Here is a 20,888-nt window from a genome sequence, read left to right on the forward strand (position 1 = left end):
GTTAGTCTGTGTGTGTGTGTGTGTGTGTCTGCTTTCGAGTGTGTCTGTATGTGTTAGTGTAGTTCTTTTTTAAGTGTGTGAATCAGAGCGTGTGTGGGTGTGGCTGTCGGCGTACCTGTCTGTCTGTCTGTCTGCTTTGGTATGTGTGGGTCTGTGATTGTCTGTAGCGTATCTGCCTTGAAATGTGTCTGTGCGCGTCTGTTTTTCTTTCTGTGTATGTGAGTGTGAGTGTGTGTGTGTGTATTGGTATGTGAGAGTCTATATCTTGTGTATGGATGAAGACAAGAATAAACGGATGAATGGAACTATAGACGGTTATATGGTAAGGTAAGGTAAACATATTTATAGTTGGGGGCACACACTAAATCTGCATACGCGTGGCCTCAGTGCTCATCTCCGAATAAACATGATGCTGAAACAGTGGGTAGTGATGAATGAATGAGTGAGTAAGTGGAAGCATGAATGGATGAATGGTATACTCGTTGTATGTCCTTCCTCTCTTGATAGCCACTAAACGCCTCCGCTCACCACCACCACCACCACTGCGCGGTTCATCTCCCCCACACCACCACCACTGCCCCGTTCACCTCCACCTCAAGGTCATCTGCTCCCTATTCTCTCCCAGGTGGCCCTAATGCCCCGTACATATACTGTTTGTTAAGTATTTGAGGCGGTTACGAGAGACAAAGAGCAAGGGAGAGACGCACAGACAAAGACAGACAAGTAAACAGAGATAGACAGACGCAACTACACTGACACAGACATATAAACAGACAGATAAATAAACACATAACTAAACAGATAAATAAACAGATAGATAAACAGATAGACATAAGCAACTACACAGACATAGACATACAGACAAATAAAACAGAGATAGAGAGAAGCAACTATTACTGTTATTACTACTACTACTACTACTACTACTACTACTACTACTACTACTTGAATGATGATGCTAATAAAATGTAACACTATACGTCTGCTACTACTACTACTACTTCTACTACAACTACTGCTAGAATGATGATGCTAATAAAAACTACCACTACTACTACTACTACTACTACTACCACTACTACTACTACTACTACTACCACTACTACTACTACTACTACTACTACTACTACTATTACTACTGGAATGATGCTTCGGGTGTGTGTTTGGAGCTGATGATGATGATAACGATTACGTCAGTTTCCGATGGAGCGGCGCGTGTCGTAATAACAAGCCTGAGCTTCCACACGTGTCTTAGGTAGCACGCGTGTATCCTATGGTGTGAGGTCGTCCAGACAAAGCTGCTCACACGTTACACCACGGAGCAATACCACATTTAGTGTCATGTATTTGACCCTCATTTTTACAACAGAGACCGACTAAGGACCCTACACATACATACACACACACATATACATACATACATACATACACACACACATATATACATACACATGGTTTAAGGGGACGTCCTCACGGAACCGTATACTAGCGATGTAACTGAATAGCCCCAGCAACTTCCACATCAGACGGGAAGAGATTTTTCCGAAACGTCATTAAGAGTAAAAGGATGTGGATGTTGCTGGGGGTTATAATTCAGTTACATCACTAGTACACACACACACACACACACACACACACACACACACACACACACACACACTCCATCAGTAATACGTAATAGGAGACGAATGTTCACTTCATTGTTATTCGCATAGTCGCATCAGAAACAACGACGACGACAACAACAACAACGGAAACAACAACAACAACAAGAGGTCTGTAAGTCAAGTAGGAAGGAAGGAGATTATGCTTGTTACACACACACACACACACACACACACACACACACACACACACACACACAGTTGACACCCTCCTCAGCATCCCATCAATCTTGCTTAGTCCTTTTGTTTCTCTCTCTCTCTCTCTCTCTCTCTCTCTCTCTCTAAAACGTTTCTTCCTGGTTATCATTCATTAGCACTCTCACGAAAAACGTTTTTATTCAACTATTTATCTACACCAAGAACAAAAGAACAGACAAACACGTGCATATATATAATTAGGGCTTACTTAACTATCCAGAATCAGTATTAATTATTATATTCTCTTTTTCTGCATACGTCTCTATTTTTTGTTTTTATTTACGTATATGCCGTTGGGCGAGATATAGCTATTATTATTATCATTATTATTGTTACTTATTATTATCATTATCTAGCTCACTTGTTTCTTATCAGCTGTTAATTCCACTACACAAAACCTAAGTAAACAAAAATACACAAAAAACAGATCTAACAACATTTTTTTTAGGCAGGAATGCATATATTACGATTTCTAAATCTGTCAGCGAAATCAGCTTTTATTAAATATCAGCAGTCGGCGGAAGAGGGATATATATTTTTACGCTCTGCTTCCTGTTATGTAAGACAGTTTATCAAGCATATCTGTAAACTGACGCACACTCCTGAAAACAAGGTGACTAATGCCCTGAAGTCACTTATCTGTCAAGCACACCTTCTAGTGGAGCCAAATTTGCCTACTGAATGTTGAGGGGGAAGACGTAGTGATGTTAGGTAAGGTAAGGTAAGGTAAGGTAAGGTAAGGTAAGGTAAGGTTAGGTAAGGTGATGTGATGTTGATTATGGTAAGGTTAGGAAAGGTATTGCACGATTAGGTAAGGCAAGGTAAGGTGAGGTTAGGTAAGGTGGTGATGTTGATTATGGTAAGGTTAGGAAAGGTATTGCACGACTAGGTAAGGCAAGGTAAGGTAAGGTAAGGTGAGATAAGTTAATGTATGTTGAGGTGAGGTTAGGTAAGGTAGAGTAAGGCACGGTAAGGTAAGGTAAGGAAAGGTAAGGTGAGGTTAGGTAAGGAGTAAGGCAAGGTAAGGTAAGTTAAGGTAAGGTAAGGAAAGGTAAGGTGAGATAAGTTAATGTATGGTGAGGTGAGGTTAGGTAAGGTAGAGTAGGGCAAGGTAAGGTAAGGAAAGGTAAGGTAAAGTAAGCCTAAATACGTTAAGATTTTATTAAGATAAGTTGGGTGAATTAAGGCAAATATAGTCCAGGTAAGGTAACGTAAGGTAAGATAAGGTAAGGAGAGGTTAGGTAAGGTAATCAAGGTCAAAATGAGGTTAAATAAAAATGATTGAGTGTGAAAAGAGAAGAGATGAGAGATGATGTGTGTGTGTGTGTGTGTGTGTGTGTGTGTGTGTGAGTGAGTGTGTGTGTGGTAGCGGTCAGGGTTGAGTCACAAAGCACTACTTACTGCGGCAGGACGAACCTCTTTACCGGCCATACAGAGAGAGAGAGAGAGAGAGAGAGAGAGAGAGAGAGAGAGAGAGAGAGAGAGAGAGAGAGAGAGAGAGAGAGAGAGAGAGAGAGAGAGAGAGAATGTAACTACCACTAAAATTTCCGGAATAGATGAATGAAAGACCTCTCTCTCTCTCTCTCTCTCTCTCTCTCTCTCTACTTGCAGTCTGGTGTGGTGGTGTCGTGACTGCTGTGATTGGGAGGAGGAGGGAGGGCAATAGGAGGAGGAGGAGGAGGAGAGGAGAAGGGAGGAGGAGGAGAGGAGAAGGGAGAGGAGGAGGAGGAGGAGGAGGAGAAGGGAGAGGAGGAGGAGGCAGTGCGGTTCATATGACGCAACAGACAGGAGACAGGATACTTGGGTGCGTCTGAGAGTTGCCGACGAGTGTGGTGGTGGTGGTGGTGGTAGGCAGTATGGATGGACGGAGAGGAGGTAGTAATGCTGGTGGTGGTGCTAGTGGTGGAGGTGGTGCCGTAGTGGTGATGGTGGTGGTGATGGTGGTAGTGGTGATGGTAAAATGGAACACAATACCATTTTTTTTATCTATACTATTTTGTCAACGTTTCTGTCAGTCATCTCTATTTATTCAATCACACAAACTTGTCTATGAATTTATGTTTCCTGTGCTTTCCTCTGCCTGTTGTTTTGTTTTGTTATCTACTTCTACCTCGTCACTTTCCTCCTGACCTCTTCCTTCCTTCTATAGTGCCCTTTCATCTTTACTCTTTTCTTAACTATGTCTCCTTTCCTTCTATTTTCTTCTCATACTCTCATCTCCTTCCTCTTTAACCTCTTCCTCCCTCCATGCCCTTTCATCTCAGGTCTTTTCTCTTCTTAAATGTCTTATTTTCCTCTATTTTCAAACTCAATCTCACCTTCCTCCCCTTTGGCCTCTTCCTCCTTCCATGGCTTTTCATCTCACGTCTTTTCTCTTCTTAAATATGTCTTCTTTTCCCCATAATCTACCCTTCCTCCCCTTTGACCTCTTCCTCCTTCCATGGCTTTTCATCTCACGTCTTTTCTCTTCTTAAATATGTCTCCTTTTCCTCTATTTTCTAATTCATAATCTCACCTCCCTCCTCTTTGGCCTCTTCCTCCCTCCATGCCTTTTCATTTCAAGTCTTTTCTCTTCTTAAATTGTCTCCTTTCCTCTGTTTCCTCTCCAATCTCACCTCCCTCCTCCATCCGAAATTGACCTCTCTTCAGGCCTCCCTTTCTTTTGTCTTTTGTCGGAGTTTTTGTTGCTGTTTTTGTGTCCTGCCCTTGATCCCCCTCCCTTGCTGCAAAGAAACAACACACCCTCCTCTTTGACCTTCTCCCTCCCGCTCCTCTCCTTCCCCTCCTGCAATCTCTCTCTTGACTCCTCGGCTTGTATAGGTCACGCTTCCCTTCCCTTATCATTCTTCTCTTCCTTTGTCCTTCACTCCTTCACTTTCCTTCCATTTCCTTATCAATCCTTTCTTTGCCTTTCACTTCTTCCCTTCACTGTCATTCCCTCTCACTTTTCATCGACCATTCCTCTCTTCAACCTTCACCCCTTCCCTTCCCTGCCATTCCCTCTCACTTTTCATCGACCATTCCTCTCTTCGCCCTTCACTCCATCCCTTCCCTGCCATTCTCTCTAACTTTTCATCATTCATTCCTCCCTTCCCTGCCGTTCCCTTACACTTTCCCTTATCATTCCTCCCTTCCCCCTTTGCTCCTCTTCCCTTGCTTTCTCTTACACTTCTCTCTCATACACTAACGTTTTTGATAAGTTAGAGACACAGGAACAAAATACATGACAGTTAACAAGCGTAGAACAACAGACAGTATGCTCTCCCTTACCCTGCCATTAACTTCCACTTGCCAGCATGCACGAACGAACGCTATTGATAAGAAAGAGTAACAGGAACCGGAAGTGCAATGATAACCAACGTAGATAAACACAACAACAGACGTGTCGGAAAAGTTGATGACACGTAAGATACAAGAATAAGAGGAGAGATAAACGTAGCGAGATAAACGTAGCGAGATAAACGAAACAACACCTGCCAGTATTTTCCTTCCCAGGCTAATCCCTCGCACTCGTCAACGCTATACTAACGCTATTTATAAGTAAGACACAGAAGAATAGGAGGCAAAATAGTGATGAAAGTAGAGAGACACATCAGCTGACAGTACTTTTCCTTTCCCTGCTGTTCCTATTCGCCACTGATAAGAAAAAAAACTAACAGGCGAGAGAGGGAAAAAAGTAGATAACAACAGCTGGCAGTACTCACCCCCTGCTTCATGGTGTCGTTGGCGTGGGCGGCGACGTTGGCGACGATGGCGAGGGCGGTCTGGGTGTCCACGTAGTCCGGGCTGTTCTCCGGGAGGAACTTCAGGTACTCCTCCAGCAGCAGACGGTACTGAGGGATGCGCTGGACGGGTTTGAGCATGTAGTGTTTCAGGTTGAGCTTCGTGCATCGATCTGACAACTCGAAGGCCTTGAGAGCGCTTGCAAAGGCCGGGTAAGTCTGGCAGCAGTGGTCGAGGTGGTCACTCTGGCATTGGAACTCGCGTATGTAGGCCGAATAGAGCTTGAGGAAGGGCCCCTTGCGCACGATGACGTCAGAAATCTTCCTCCGTTTGTCCCAGTCTGCGATGCGTACTTCCAGGTCACTCAGGATCTCCTCATTCAGGTTCTGCAATTGCGGCAAGTAGTTGAGGACCTTGTCGAGTTCGTAGGAGGGCAGGACAGGGGCGTGGTGGGCGTCCTGCTGCCCGTGACCCCCACCCCCCTGCTGCTCCTCGCCCCCCTCACGCCACTCACACACGAATTTACGAAAGTCAACGTTCAGGAGACGCAACACATCCACAAACACTCGCTCAGACGTCATCACCTCCTGCGCGATGAGGAAGATCTTTCTGTCTCGCTTCTCCTGCGAGGTTAGCTCAGGGCTCGGGGCAGGGGTGAGGTCAGCAGCATTAGAGGTCAGTTGGTTAGTCTCACACAACACTTTGGGGCTCATGCTGCTGGTGTTAGAGTCACTGGCAGGCACGTCTGGCGGGTCCCCCTCAACCCTTTCAGACACCGGACTGTCTCTGGCCTCCTCCTCCTCCTCCTCCTTCTCCTTAGCCTCTTGGGCCTCCTCCACCTCCTCCTCCTCTTCCTCGTCATCCCCAGAGTCCGAGTAATCGTGGTGGCCCGAGTTAGTGTTCAAGCCCGGCGCGGGGAGCTGCCTGCCGTAACGCTGCGTCAGCTCGGCCAGCATGCTGCCGTACTGCTGCACCACAAACGCCGCCACCGTCTCCTTCGGTTCCTCCAACACTGCCGTGTACGGTGCCGCGCCCATGGTGTCTTCGAGCCTCGCAGGCGGACTAGGTTCTCCAGAGTCACCAGAGAACAGCCGCGCCCTGACGCGGTAAGCCGAACACTCCCGGGCCGCCTCGGGCAGCACCAATACCCCGCGAACAGGGGTGCCGGAGCCTCGGACAAGGGGCGGTCGCCAGGGAGAGTGTTGGGGAGTCAGAAGCTGCTGCTGCTGCTTCTGTTGTTGTTGTTGTTGTTGTTCCTGTACTGGTTCGGGGGGCGCCTGTGGCGTCTCTCCACACGACTTGGAGCGCGGAGCAGCCTGGTGCCCCGGGAGCCGACTGTCGACGATGCCGTCTTTGGGAAGGTCGACGTAAAACTGACTACTGGGTCTGGATGTGTCCTCTATCCTGGCGCCTCCCTCCATCCGGTGAGGCGTTTTTCTGGACGCCATAGCTTTCTGACGTCGGGCATATCTTCCACCCTTTCCTAATGAGCAGAATATCTCTGTCAGTGACCTTCTGGCAGAAAATGAGTCAGACTGACTCTCAGGAGCCATGTCCTGCTGACTCCCACTCCAGGAGGCGCGGCGGCCGTCTTCAGGCTCAGGAGTCACTAAGTTGTTGTTGGGGACACCATTGTGGGCGAGGTGCGGCCAGGAGGCGGCGCCCTGTGGCGAGGCTGAGTCTTCCACTGAACTCATTCACGAAGCTTAACTCCTGAGTCACTCTAGCCCAGCGGTGCCATGGTCGAGGCCGCCATCAAGATGGGTTAGTGCAGCAAGACACACACACACAACTCGGCCCTGCTCAGAGCCCTACTCTGCTAGCTTAGTACAAACACACACCGCAAAGACACACACAGGTGAGCACACATCAACACTGCCTTACTAGAGGGGTGGCGGCAGCTGCTGGCGGGGCTCGGAGGGCGCTCCTCGGCGGGCGTGGCGGCAGCTTGGGCAGTAGTGTTAAGGGTGGGTGAGGCAGAGGCCGGCACAGGGGCGGGGGTGAGTGCGGGGGAAATATTACAGATGGCACTCTCAAGGGTAGAACGAATACCTTGAAGGCGTGAGGCCAAGTCCGCCACGCCCTCCTGCAGCTCCGTGCTGGCTGGCTGCTCGCCGCCGCCCGCACGCCCGGGGTGTCCTACTTCTCCTGCAGCACCGCCACTAATTTCCGCCGAGCCCTCCTGCTTCCGCTGGTCACTCGCGGCCTCACTCTTCGTGGCGGCCTCCGTCGGCTTGGACCGTTTGATGGCGTCGATCTGAAAGAGTGTCTCGTACACGGTCTTCCCCTTGGCGGGAGTGGGAGGGGCGCCTCCTGACCGGGCAGCCGCGGCCTTGGTCTTCTCGGCCTGTGTCTCCGACTGTACAGCTTCACTACTCACCTCTGTTTGGGCAGCTGCTTGGTCGTCGCCAACTTTTACTGTCGTTTCGAAAAGTGTTTTGCCCTCTTGGAATTTCAGTGCAGTTTGTGGAACTACTGGAACCTTTTCAGGCTCCTGGGGACTCACAGGAGGCTGTTGCGTCTCCGTCTGTTGAGCTGGCTGTTGAGAGGTTTCAACTTGCTGTGGCGGCACCTTGTTGTCCACAGCCTGCTGCGGAGGCTGTGCGGGGCTGGCAGGCTGCTCGTCTCCGATCTTGACTGCTGTCTCGAACAATGTTTTCCCTTCTTGGAACTTAAATGACGTTAGCGGTACTGTGGGTACCTTTTCTGGGTCTTTAATGGTCTCCTTGGGCACCTTCGGGGGTCGCTGAGTGCCTTCAGACTTCTCTACAGGCTGTTCAGTGTGCTCAAGCTGCTGTGCAGGCTTTTGCGAACTCTCAGGCTGCTGTACAGGCTGTTCGTCGCCAACTTTCACTGATGTCTCGAACAGTGTTTTTCCCTCCTGGAATTTTAGGGAAGTCTGAGGCACCGTTGGTACCACCTCGGGGTCCTGGGCAGGCCGCTCAGGCTGCTTGTTGCACAGCGGCTGCTCCGCAGAGATTTCAGTCTCTCCTGACTGACGGCTGGTCTGTTGAGAGCTGTCAGGCTGTTGAGTCTCCGTGAGCTCAGTCTTCAAGTCACTTCCGGCAGCTGTGGGTCCTGCAGTGCCCTCGTCGTCGCCAATCTTCACTGCTGTCTCGAACAAAGTTTTGCCTTCCTGGAATTTGAGCGATGTCTGCGGCACCGTGGGCACCTTTTCTGGGTCTTTGACAGACTCTTTGGGTTCTCTTGAGGGCTGCTCGGTGCTCACGGGCTGCTGAACACCCTCAGGGACTGCTGACTGCTGAGGGCTCTCGGGCTGATCGTCGCCGACTTTCACTGTCGTTTCAAACAGTGTTTTCCCCTCTTCAAATTTGAGGGAAGTCTGGGGCACTGTTGGCACCTTCTCTGGGTCCTTGATGTCCTCCTTAGGCTCTCTCGGGGGCTTTTCAGAACCCTCAGCTTGTTCTGCGAGCTGCTGAAGGCTTTCTGGTTGTTGAGGAGGTTGTTGAACACTCTCAGGCTGTTGAAAGGCCTGCTCCACAGGCTGCCGAGTGCTCTCAGTCTTCGGAAGCTGTTGAGGGCTCTCAGTCTGATCGTCGCCGACTTTCACTGTTGTTTCGAACAGCGTCTTGCCCTCTTCGAATTTCAGTGACGTTTGAGGCACTGTCGGCACCTTCTCAGGATCTTTTGGTGCCTCCTTTGGTTCTCCTGCAGGCTTCGGGGGGTGCTCTGGCTGCTGCTGTGAAGGGGGTGCAGTGCTGTCTGCTGGCTGTTCAAGACTCCCGGGTTGGTCGTCTCCAATCTTCACTGCAGTCTCGAACAAAGTTTTTCCTTCCTGGAATTTCACTAACGTTTGAGGGACGGTTGGCACCTTGACGGGGTCGACCACCGATTCTTTGGGCTCTGTTGGAGGTTTCTCAGAGCCTTCAGGGGTCTTCGTAGCCTCCTCAGTGCTCTTTGGCTGCTGTGCTGAATCGTCCTCTCGAACTTTCACGGTTGTCTCAAACAGAGTCTTGCCCTCTTCAAATTTTAGTGATGTCTGGGGCACGACTTGCACCTTCTCTGGGTCCTTGACGGCTTCTTTAGGTTCTCTTGGAGGCTGTTCAGTGCTCTCAGGCTGCTCAAAAGGCTGTTTAGTCACCGCTGGTTGCTGAGGGACTTCGGGCTGCTCGTCGCCAACCTTCACCGTCGTTTCGAACAGAGTCTTTCCTTCTTGGAATTTCAGTGCAGTCTGTGGCACTGTTGGCACCTTCTCTGGGTCCTGCACGGCTTTTTCAGGCTGTTTAGGGTTGTCAGGCTGCTGTGGAGGCTGGGAGGGATTTTCAGGCTTCTCTGCGGGGTTGTGGCCAGGATTTGGACCGGCCTTGAGCTGCTGCGCTGACGGAGCAGTGACAGCAGGCTGCTCGTCGCCGACTTTCACTGTTGTCTCGAACAGTGTCTTCCCCTCTTCGAGTTTCAGTGAAGTCTGTGGCACTGTTGGCACCTTCTCTGGGTCTTGAACAGCTTTTTCGGGCTGTTGAGGGTTGCCAGGCTGCTGTTTAGTGCTGTCAGGCTGTTCAGTGTGGTGGTCCGGGTTGTCACTCCTCCTGGGTTGTTCCTTAGTGGCAACAGGCTGCTCGTCGCCGACTTTTACTGTAGTCTCGAACAGTATCTTCCCCTCCTGGAATTTCAGTGCAGTCTGAGGCACCGTTGGCACCTTCTCCGGGTCCTGCACGGCTCCTTCTGTTTGTTTGGGGTTGTCAGGCTGCCGAGGCGCAGTGACGTCACGCAACGTTTCTGATTCACGCACGTCAGTCTCCGTGTCACTCTTGACAGGCGCGTGTTGTGCCGCGCCTGGGTTTTCTCCAATCTTCACCGCTGTCTCGAACACTGTTTTCCCCTCCTGGAACTTCACCGCCGTCTGAGGCACTGTTTGCACTTTTTCTGGGTCTTTAATTGACTCGTTAGTAGCGGGTTTAGGGTTCGCCGATTTACGTTCCGCTTCACTCTCTCCAATCCTGTCTTTCTCGTCCTTCACTGGTGTTATGGTGACGCCTTTCACGTCAAACCTCACGGCAATACCCTGCTGCTCCCCAATCTCTGCTTCACCTTCTAGACAAACATCAATATCACTCGTGTCACTTATCGCCTGCTCGAACCTGGAAATCTCCTGAGGCACATCGCCTGACTTAAACTGACTCTGATCACTTGCCTGACTCGCTCCTTCCTGCGGCAATAATCTGGGGTTGTCCGCACCACTTGGCTTACTCGCGGCGAGCACCGTTTCCTTGTTTACTGCTCCGGCCGCGTCAGGTTTCACTGGGGCAGCTCCGGACGGCTCGGGTGTCACTGCTGAGGAGAAAACACTAACGCCACGGCTTGTGTCGGATGCTGTCAGTGTCTCCCCCCTCGAAGCTACCGTGGGTGACGCTGTTAGCCCTGCTGGCGAGGCAGGTGGTGCTGTGGGGGCGGGGACGGGCTGTTCAACTATTATATTCGCACTTTGCTCCTCGCTCAGACCTTTCACCACTGTCCGAGGAGGAGACGATCGAGAGTACGTTTGCAGGGATTTTAACACGGTGTCCAGAGTAGCGAAGGACGACTCGATTGTTTTCAAGTTTTCGTTAATATCGTTTTCAAGTCTAGCGGCACCGCGGCGCTTAGATCCTACCCTTCCCGGCGCCGAGGGATGACTAGCGGGGTGGTGTTCAGTAGGGGTCGGGCCACTCGGGCCCGCCCCCTCAGGGCTGCCAACCTCGCCACTCACCACTGTTGCTTCAATTCCGTTCTGCTCATTCACGAGCGTCTGGCCGCTCTGCTGCTGCTTTCTGTAGCGTTGCTGTATTTTGCCCTTCTTGGGTGGGGGCGGGGGAGGAGGGAGGGGGCGGGAGCGATTGCGTGCGACAGGTCGTGGGCAGCCGCCGCTCATGATGATGTTCTCGTAGTTGTCCTGCTGGTCACTCGCGGGCGTTACTTGGGCGGCCTTCTGAGCCTCCCCGGTGCGGGCGGGCGTCACGACTTGCTGTTCGTTGCTGTCTTGTTCGCCACGCTTCTTCCTTCGTCTGCGGGGCGGGTGGAGGGAGTGGCGCAGGGGCTTCGCTGGGGGCCCGTCGGCGATGATCTCCACGTCCTCGATGCGCACCACCTTGGGGTATCGTTTAGGTGTCATTGGAGCGGTCTCCTTTATAGTTTCGTATATCTTACTGCCGCGGGCAGGCCGCTCGGGCATGACCTCACCGTTCACCATGAGAACTGACGTGGTGACTCGCGGCTTGAGGTGGCGAGGAGGCCGCGGGGGGAACAATTCCTCGAGCTGTGGCGAGATGGTCCTCAGACCCTTCTTCTTAGGAGGGATGGGCGGCGGCGGCTCGTCGTCGTCAGAGGTGACCAGCGGCCGCAGCTCTCGCGTGCCGGAGCCCTTCAGCACGCGAGCATACGGGGGCACCGCCTCCTCTGACGGTTGCTGCTGCTGCTCCGGTTGTTGTTGTTGTTGTTGGTCATCCTGCTGAGGCTGCTGCTGTTCGTCGCCAATTTTCACTGTCGTTTCGAACAGTGTCTTTCCCTCCTGGAATTTCAGTGCAGTTTGAGGCACTGTTGGCACCTTCTCTGGGTCTTGGGCAGCTTTTACAGGCTGTTGTTGTTGTTGTTGTTGTTGTTGTTGTTCCTGCTGCTGTTGCTCCTGCTTTTCCTTATCTTGTTGTTCCTGCTGCTGCTGCTCCTGACCCATCCCTTCAGAGCCAGTTTTGCCCTCTCCCGTGGAGACGCCAGGAGCCTCGCTGCTGTCTGCCTGGGGCGTGGTGGAGGGCAGCATGCCGTCTTTCTGTGTTACCTCGGCCACCACGGCCTGGCCGCCCTCCCGCTGGGGATGAATCTCCACCGACGCGTAAATCTTATGGCCGCGCGAGGGGCGCTGCGGCTCCTCGGCCACGGTCTCCTGCCCGCCCTTGGTGTCGTCCTGACGGATGGTTTCTGACACCTTCACCTCCGCCTCGGGCAGCGGGGCGTGTCGTGCCGGTGATCGGCGCCGCATGTCCACAGACTCGTATATTTTCAGACCTCGACGAGGGCGAGGCGGTTCTCCATCGTGTTTCAGAGTTTCCGTCACGGCTGCCGCCTCCTCACTGCCAGTTGTCTCTCGTTTCACCTCCGTTTCTAGGTGAGAGGCAACCGCCTCCTGCTGCGGGACAGCCTCCTGTGGTGCTACAGCTTCCTGCTGCTGTACACTCTCTTGTTCCGGCGCGGCTTCCTGCTGGAGGGCCGCTGCTTGTTCCGGCAAAGTCACTTGCTGCGACAAGACCTCCTGTTCTTTAACGGCCTCTTCCCCAGGGGCCCGAGGAAGGGTGTTGTCGCTGGCCCCGAGCTGGTGCTGGCGGCGGAAGATCAACTCGTCGTAAACTTTCACTCCGCGACGCGGCTTGAGCGGCTCCTCGCGACTTACTTGCTCGAGAGGAGTCTCATTGGTGAAGGGACCCTGAAGGATATCGTAAGTCTTTGGTCTCCTTGAAGGCCTCGGTGGCTGTAGAGCTTGGGGAATGATGTAGTCTTCCTCCTGCGGCGTCACGACGATTGCAGCCTCCAGTGCCGCCAGCCTGGCAGCGTCCAGCTCCTCGCTCTGCTCCTCCACGTGCTCCCCGCGGCCCATCGCCACAGGCGTGCCTGTCCGTTTTTGCCTTTTTCCTCGGAATCTGTCTCGTCCGCGTCCTTGTCCAACAGACTCCTTGGGTTCTTCTGGAGGCGCTGAAGGAAGAGGCTCCGAGGCGTCAGCCAAGGGTTCTGGGCTGGGGCTGCGGCGGGCCACCAGCTCGGGCTCGGGCACAGGCTCAGGAGCGGGCTCTTCTTTGGGAAGATTGTCATATTCACTGACAGTGGAAGGCCGGCGGGGCTGAGCCCTGGGCGGGGGAGGCGTGGGCGGGGTGGGAAGAGGGCAGGCGTCGGGCACTTTGATGGGTCGTCCGGTGTAGCCCAGCATGGGGTACATCTCCTCTTCCTCCTTCTGCTCGTCCATGAAGGTGATGTCATCGTACACTTTCACCCAGGTGCGCCCCACCGGCCCGGGCCTCCTGCTGGGCTTGTTGGGGCTGGGCACCTCAGGGGGGCCGCCGCCGCCCTCCCCGCCGCCTAGGTGCAAGAAGTTTCGTATCTGTGGTGGGAGTGACGGAAGGTGCGGGAGGTGCGGGAGGTGCGGGAGGGGCGGCAGGCGGTCACGGGAAATGCCTCTGAAGGACCGTCGTTTGTCACGTGTGGGAGAGGCAGAGGCGGCACGCTTCCGGCCCACGCCCTTCACCTTGGGTTTGGGAGAGTCCGGCACGGGCGGGTGGTGCTCCTCGGTGGGCGTGGGTGGCGGCGTGGGCGTGGACAAGCCCGGAGGCTCGGCGGATGCCTGGCGTTTTTGATGCGGCAGGGAGCCGGTCTTACCAGCGCGGCTGAAGGCTGGCAGGAGGCCCACCCTCAGGACGCCGCGGCCGCCGCTGCGCCCCAACATTTGCCCGGCCAGGCGGGACATGTTGAGGCACCCGTCGCCTTGCTTCTCGGGATCATCATTTTCGCGCGTGTCGTCTTGAGGTCGTTCTCGAGTCGCAGGTCGTCCTGTTGAGGGCTCGCCGTCCTTGCTATGGGACACGGACCGAGATCTGCCCGAGGGCGGCTTGTCCCCCGAGCCGCGGCCCGTCACGTTACTCCTGGGGGCAAAACAAGACGATGTTACCAGACGTGACGCATGAGTAGGCCTGAGGAGCAACCATTACTACTACTATGACCTTGACTATGACCACCACCACCACCACCACTACTATATTACTACTACTACTACTACTACTACTACTACTACTACTACTACTATTACTACTACTACCGACACACACACACACACACACACACACACACACACACACACATACACATCCCCCCCTCCTGCCCCCCACACGAGGAACACTTCTACAACCTACATACAGTTCGGGGAAAAAAAGATTGAGAGAAACTTCGCGTGTGCTGGAACCCCAGAGTCATGCCGCGACCCCAAACACGTATCGCCTCAACAATTAAGCGGCGCTGATCCTAAAACAAGACCAGGCTCATCAGGGCTTTGGTTCTTAGTCAGTCTGCCCCGCTGCACTGTGACAGATTATCGTACTCAAGAGCCGCGTATTTACCTGTTTCTGACGCTTAACTATTGCCAAGAAACATCAGGATCTAACTCTTTTAACGATAACTGTAAAAGAGTTTCGTTACTGGAGCCCAGAAGACAGTTTTGGGGTAGGAAGTCGGGATATATAAGCGGCTGAGTACGACAATCTGGGAACGTTGAGGAGTACCCCGCGTGTTTGCCATCTCTCAACTACATGCCGAGATAAGATATTAAGCCTTATCATCTCCTGTGTATGGCATGTCGATTACACGGGTGGGCTGATTCATGGCCACGTGTTCCAAGGTGGTCACGCACAGGACTCGCCTTCCCTACTAATCCATGTCCTGCATGTGTATTACTCGTGTTAGCTTTGTTTTTGATCTTTGAAAAGGAAAACAAGGGCACAAAGGGTAATTCCGTGTCCTGGGTATTACTTTTATCATCTTTTTTTAAATCCATGAAAAGGAGAACAAGGAGACGAATGGTGATCAGACATATTTACAAGTGCCATTAGGGTAACTTTGCCTCTTCCTCCTCCTGCTCTTCCTCCTACTCCTCCTACTACTGCTACTGCTATTACTACTACTACTACTACTACTACCACTACTCTTTTCGATACTCTTCTCTACTCTTTTTTTTATAGGGGCAGTGATTAGCGGGCTTTTTTTCTGATTTTCTTTTTTTTCTTCCCTTGAGCTGCTTCCTTTACTGCAAAAAAAAAAACTACCACTACCACTATCACTTAAAACTACCACATTGCGTTCTCAGGGGTTCTTGTTTCCCACCCCGGTGCATGCTACTGATAAAAAGTTCAGTCACGTCACCTCCCGGAAGTCTAATCTCTCTCCCTGTCCTGGAAGCCGTAATTATGAGGGGATACGGGAGGTGGTGAGGGTGTGTGTGTGTGTGTGTGTGTGTGTGTGTGTGTGTGTGTGTGTGTGTGTGTGGCGTTTGTCTGCGAGGAGGGATCAATAGAATGCCAGGAGGTCTGTCTGTCTGTCTGTCCATGCATGAGTGTGTTTGACTTGGTGTTGTTGCGTTTATTTATTTTTTTGTCCCTTGTAGATAGGATAGATAGATAGATAGATAGATAATAGAAAAAATTATAGGTAAATAAATAATGATTGATGGTATGTTCTCTATTTTGTTAACTTCTCTTCTATTTTCCTGTTTTAATATATGCCTCTGAGCGAAAGAAAACCGTTGTTGTTATTACTAAAGATAGACGGAGAGAAAGAGGTGTATGTAATTAAGTAAAAAGTAAGTAAGTAAGTAAGTAAGTAAGTCTGTCTGTCTGTCTGTATGCATGTATGTATGTATGTATGTATGTATTAGTTTCCAGTACACAAGACGCTGGAAATTCTTCTGCTGTATTTATTAAGAGGAAAGATGTATTTTCTGTATGATATTCCCTTCTTGTAATACAGTGAAATATGCATTGGTACTAGTGTGTGTGTGTGTGTGTGTGTGTGTGTGTGTGTGTGTGTGTGTGTGTGTGTGTGTGTGTGTGTGTGTGTGAGAGAGATCGGAAAAGTGGGGTCGTGATCTTGCATACCTCCACATGATTGGGATGGCAAGAAAAACCGTTGGGAGCCACCGCTGGTCTAAACCGTGAGGGATGGGTCGTCAGTCAGGCACTCAGTCAGTCAGTCAGTCAATGAGGTCTTCCGTCTAGCGCCAGGGAATGTGAGGCGCGTGAAACAGACCGGAGCCAAGGAGCACGAGCGGCTGTGTGGGGTGAAGCTTGTAAGAGTGGCGGCGTGAAACGGAAGCAGAACGGGAGCATGCGGAGACCCTTGCTTGATACGACCAGGAAAAAAATAGAAAAAAAAATTAAGTAAGAAAGAAAGAAAATTAAATAAAGAAAATAAACTGAGTAACGACCACAACGACGACCCCTGCTTCCATTACTACTATAACAACAACAACAACTACTACTACTACTACTACTACTACTACTACACTACGAGCATTGCCAATAACAACAACAACGACTCGTCTCCTCGTTTGCCCTTTCTTGACCTATTCGACCCAAGCTTTTGACCCTCTCAAGGCCCTCAGCTCATGTTCGTGTGTGTGTGTGTGTGTGTGTGTGTGTGTGTGTGTGTGTGTGTTCAAATCCCATGAGGTTTCCTGTGCATACATACCTTGCGTTGCTATGTGTATCTTAAAAGCATGTGTGTGTGTGTGTGTGTGTGTGTGTGTGTGCGTGCCGTAAGTTGCCATGTATAACCTTCTGCCTTCCGTGCATAGTGGCAGTGTGGGTCTGTGTATGTGTGTGTGTGTGTGTGTGTGTGTGTGTGCTAATTGCATGCTTACAAGGGATCTTTCTTTATGAACGAAGGACAAAAAACAAACATTAATTAAAACATTCACTTGCCTCCGATTTTCTCATCCTCTCTATAATTAAAACAAAAAGAAAAAAAAGCGACGAGTAATTATAACCTGCTTTCTCTAGCTTCTTCTCTTCCTCCTCTTCCTCCTCCACCATCTCCTCCTCCTCCTCTTCCTATAATGGTGCTTCGTAATGGTGTTGGTGGTAGTGGAGGTGGTCACAGTAATTGGAGATGCGGGTGTTAGAGGCAAGAGTACATGATGGTGGTGGTGGTGGTGGTGGTGATGGTGGTGGTAGTGGTGGTGGTGGTGGTGGTGATGGTCGTACAGAAAGTAATTAAAAGCAGTTGCGGTGTTGTTTGTGGTAATGGTGGTGGTTTTGGAGGTGTTGGTGGTTGACTTGTTCATGTAGTTGTGGTGGTGGTGGTGTCTGAGGTGTTAACGGTTAGTAGTAGTGGTGGTGGTGGTGGTATTGAAGGAAGCGTTGGTGGTGGTAATGGTGGTGTTGGTGTTGGTGAGTGTGTTAGTGGTGGTTAGCTTGTTGGTGTTGGTGGGGGTGACTATCTTGTTGGTAGTGGTGGTGGTGGTGGTGATTAGCTTGTTTTCGTTGTTAGTGGTGATTAGCTTGTTGTTGATGGTGGTAGTGGTGATTAGCTAGTTGTTGTTGTTGTTGGTAGTTGTAGTGTCGTTGGAGGCGGTGATGCTGGTGGTGGTGGTGATGGTGGTGCTGGCCGGCGTGAGGGTGCTGGCTATACATAGACACACCATCTTGCCGTGACCAGGCTAGATGCCAGCCTGCCCACCACCACCGCTACACAGCACCACCACCACCACCACCACCACTAATACTACTTCCTCCTCCACCACCATGACACTTCCTCGACCACATACACACCACAAGAAGAAGAAGAAGAAGAAGAAGAAGAAGAAGAAGAAGAGAAAGAAGAAGGCAGATAGGGAAGCACAGGAGAAGGGAAGAGGATGGTTGTAGTGTAAGAAGGAGAAGGAGAAGGAAAGAAGAGAATGTCGCCTGATATGTAACTTGATAATCATGTGTGTATTTGACATTCTGGCAGAAAGTTTGCGGGCAGAGAGAGAGAGAGAGAGAGAGAGAGAGAGAGAGAGAGAGAGAGAGAGAGAGAGAGAGAGAGAGAGAGAGAGGAACGTGGAGTATGTACTAGGATAGCTCAACTGGCCCGGACCCAAGACAGACAGACAAGTCACTCTTCAGTAACCTTCTCCTCCTCCTCCTTCTCCTCTTCCTTTTCTGTTTCCTCCTTCACCTCTTCCTCGATATAAAAAAATGAGTCAGTATGCTTTTTAAAGATCTTACTCTCCTCTTTTTCTACTTTATTCTTCCTCTTTCTTCGTATTTCTCCTTTTCCTCTTCCTCCTCTTTTTCTATCCCTTTTTTTTCTTTCCCTTCACTTTCTTTTCTATTCCTTCACTCACTGGCATCTTTTTCTTCTTCATTTTCCTCTCTCTACGTGTTTTTCCTCTTACTTCCTCTTCTTTTTTCTATCTCTTCTTTCATCGACTTCATATTTGCCCTGATCTTCCTCTTCCTCCTCTTCCTTCAGCTCCTTCCTCATTACAGTTGCCAGTGACTGTTTATTATAAGTGTCATTTTTCTTTCTCTACCTTTTCCTCTTCTTCCTTTTAAGTTTGATTGATTTGCCACTAACTATTTACATCAGTCACTCTTCCTCTTCCTTCTCTTCTTTCGCCTATTCTTCTTTTATCTTATTATTCTTTCTCTTCTTCTGTATTATAGTTCGAGTTATTGGTCATTATTTATTTCAGTCACTTTCCCTTCTTTCGCCTATTCTTTTTTTCTCTTTTTTCTCTTTCCCTTCCTCTGTATTTTAGTTTGATTTATGTGTCACTAACTCTTTATTTCAATCACTCTTCTTTCTCTTCTTTCGCCACTAGTTTTTCTTTATTTTCTTTCTCTTTTCCTTCTTCTGTATCTATTCCCGCCTTCCTGTCTCTCATATCTTGGTTCTGTCTCCTTAAAGTCACTCGTATATATTCCTATCATTGACATTTCCACCTTCTCCTGCAACCTTAAACCCGGCCTTCCTTCCTTTTCATTTCCGTTCCTTTCGCTTCGCTCTTCTTTTCATTTTATCCTTTCCTTTCCTTTCCTTCGCTTTTTATCCTCATATCAACGACGCTAAACCTTCCTTACATCATTTTCACCTCTTCCATGTATTCCCTTTCCTCTTTCTATTTTATCCTTCGTTTCTTCTTTTTCTCTCGCCCTCCTTTTATTTTAACTTTCCTCCTCTTAATATTCTTTTTATCATCGACCTCTTATCTCCAACTCTCTCTCTCTCTGCTCCCTTCCTTCTTAGTCCCTTCCTTTCTCTTCCATTATTTTCGTTTCCTTTTCTACAGTTTCCTCCCTCTCCTTCCAGCTGTTCTATTTCTACATCTTTCTCCATCTCCTTCCATCTGTTCCTTTCCTTCGTTTCCTTTATCTTTCTCTTCCATTCCTCTTGGCCAGTGTAGGAAGTTGATGCAACCGCTGACTAACCTGACCTATAGAACCATATACCCGGTGACCTTTCCTTACTAAGACTACCGGGATGTTTGAATGTTACCCAGTCTGGATGCAGCTGAAGAAAGTATGATACTGTTCTCTTAAGGTCATAGAGGATGTTGTTAGTTTGGTACCACTTTTGCATATACCGTACCTCCCTCCTATTCTTCTATTCTTTTTTTTCTTATTGTTCCTGACTCCTATTCCATTATTACTTTTATCAAACCTTACGAATCCTTCCTTCCTTCTTCCCTCTCCCTTGCCTTGCCCTTCTCGCCCTTTTTCCCTATTTCCTTGCCCTTTCTCCCTTTCTAAATCTCTTTCCTTACCAATTACCGTCCCTCGTGAACCCTTACCCTACTTTCCTTGGCACCATTATCTAACCTACTCTATCCTCCCTCTCTCTTCTCTAACCCCTTCCCCTCCTCCCTCTCCCTCTCTCTTCCCTCTCTCTTCCCTTTCTTCCTTTCTAACCTTTCCTCAACCTTGCCCTGCCTTCTACCATACGACAATCAAATCTACTCAGTCCTCCCTCTCTCTTCCCTCCCTTCCTCTCTCCTCTCTAACTCCTTCCCCTTATCTCCCTCTCTACCTCTCTTTTCTAACCACTTCTTCCCTTCTTTCACACGATTATCAGACCTACTCAATCCTTACTCTCTCCTCCCATACTCCCTCGGCTCTCCCTCCCTCCCTCTCCATTAGTCAGGTTCCTTTCATATCTTAACTTACCAGAAGGAAGACATGGCGGGCAGTAGCTGGTCACATCCCCTGAAGAAGCAGCGAGGGCTCTTCTTTCGTCCTCTCTCCCGGCGTTGCTCGTTGCTCCGTCCGTCCACAGCAGAGCACTCACAGCCAGTCCGTCCCCTTCAGAACACCAAAATAAACGGGAATAACCAACTGTTTCCTCGCACACTCTCTAAGTTTTTTGTTTTCTTTCTGATGTATTTTCACTACACACTCACTTCCGTTTTCCGTAGAGAGCACCGGGGTTTTGTTTTTTTGTTTTCTAGTTCACCTTTTTGTTTTCCTTGTTTATTTTTCACTTGCTCGGATTCGTCGTATTTTAGTATTTCTGTGATGGCGGAAGCGAAGAAGTGGCAAAGCTGATGATGGAGGAGAATGGAAAGGATGCGAAGGAGGATGTATAGGAGGAGGAGAAGAAGGAGGAAGAGGAGGAGGAGTAGGAGCTCAAGGGCATGCTACGTAGGACATGCGGAGGGCAGGAGAGCAGCTGAAGGAGGCGGCGCTGGTGGTGGTGGTGGTGGCCGCCGCGAGAGGTCGGGATGTGAAGATTCGTTTCTGGCACACGAGACCTGCACCACCAGCCCCCGCCACCGCCGCCGCCGCCACCTCTACCGCC

General features: G+C 50.2%; 2 protein-coding genes across 6 annotated transcripts in view; both read right to left on the reverse strand.

The window, feature by feature from the left end:
- LOC126998634 (FYVE, RhoGEF and PH domain-containing protein 6-like) overlaps window positions 1-7,282 on the reverse strand; it is a 35,695-nt gene extending 28,413 nt beyond the window's left edge. Inside the window, exon 1 of the mRNA XM_050860574.1 lies at window positions 5,567-7,282. Coding sequence (XP_050716531.1) covers window positions 5,567-7,282 — 1,716 coding nt within the window. The remainder of the gene's footprint in view (window positions 1-5,566) is intronic.
- LOC126998632 (titin-like) lies at window positions 5,823-20,888 on the reverse strand. Of its 5 annotated transcripts, none has more exons than XM_050860572.1 (3): window positions 20,258-20,888; window positions 7,638-14,203; window positions 5,823-5,971 (listed from the first exon to the last, which is right to left on the reverse strand). In XM_050860572.1, the coding sequence occupies exons 1-3, from the start codon at window positions 20,269-20,271 to the stop codon at window positions 5,961-5,963; spliced, it is 6,591 nt and encodes a 2,196-aa protein (XP_050716529.1). In that variant the 5' UTR covers window positions 20,272-20,888; the 3' UTR covers window positions 5,823-5,960. The 5 variants fall into 5 exon arrangements, with proteins under 5 accessions (XP_050716529.1, XP_050716527.1, XP_050716526.1 ...); XM_050860570.1 differs by having other exon boundaries at window positions 5,824-5,971; window positions 7,470-14,203; XM_050860569.1 differs by lacking the exon at window positions 5,823-5,971 and having other exon boundaries at window positions 7,402-14,203; window positions 20,258-20,392; window positions 20,491-20,888.

The sequence above is a fragment of the Eriocheir sinensis genome, chromosome 14, assembly GCF_024679095.1.
Source record: "Eriocheir sinensis breed Jianghai 21 chromosome 14, ASM2467909v1, whole genome shotgun sequence".
NCBI classification, from domain to species: Eukaryota; Metazoa; Arthropoda; class Malacostraca; order Decapoda; family Varunidae; genus Eriocheir; species Eriocheir sinensis.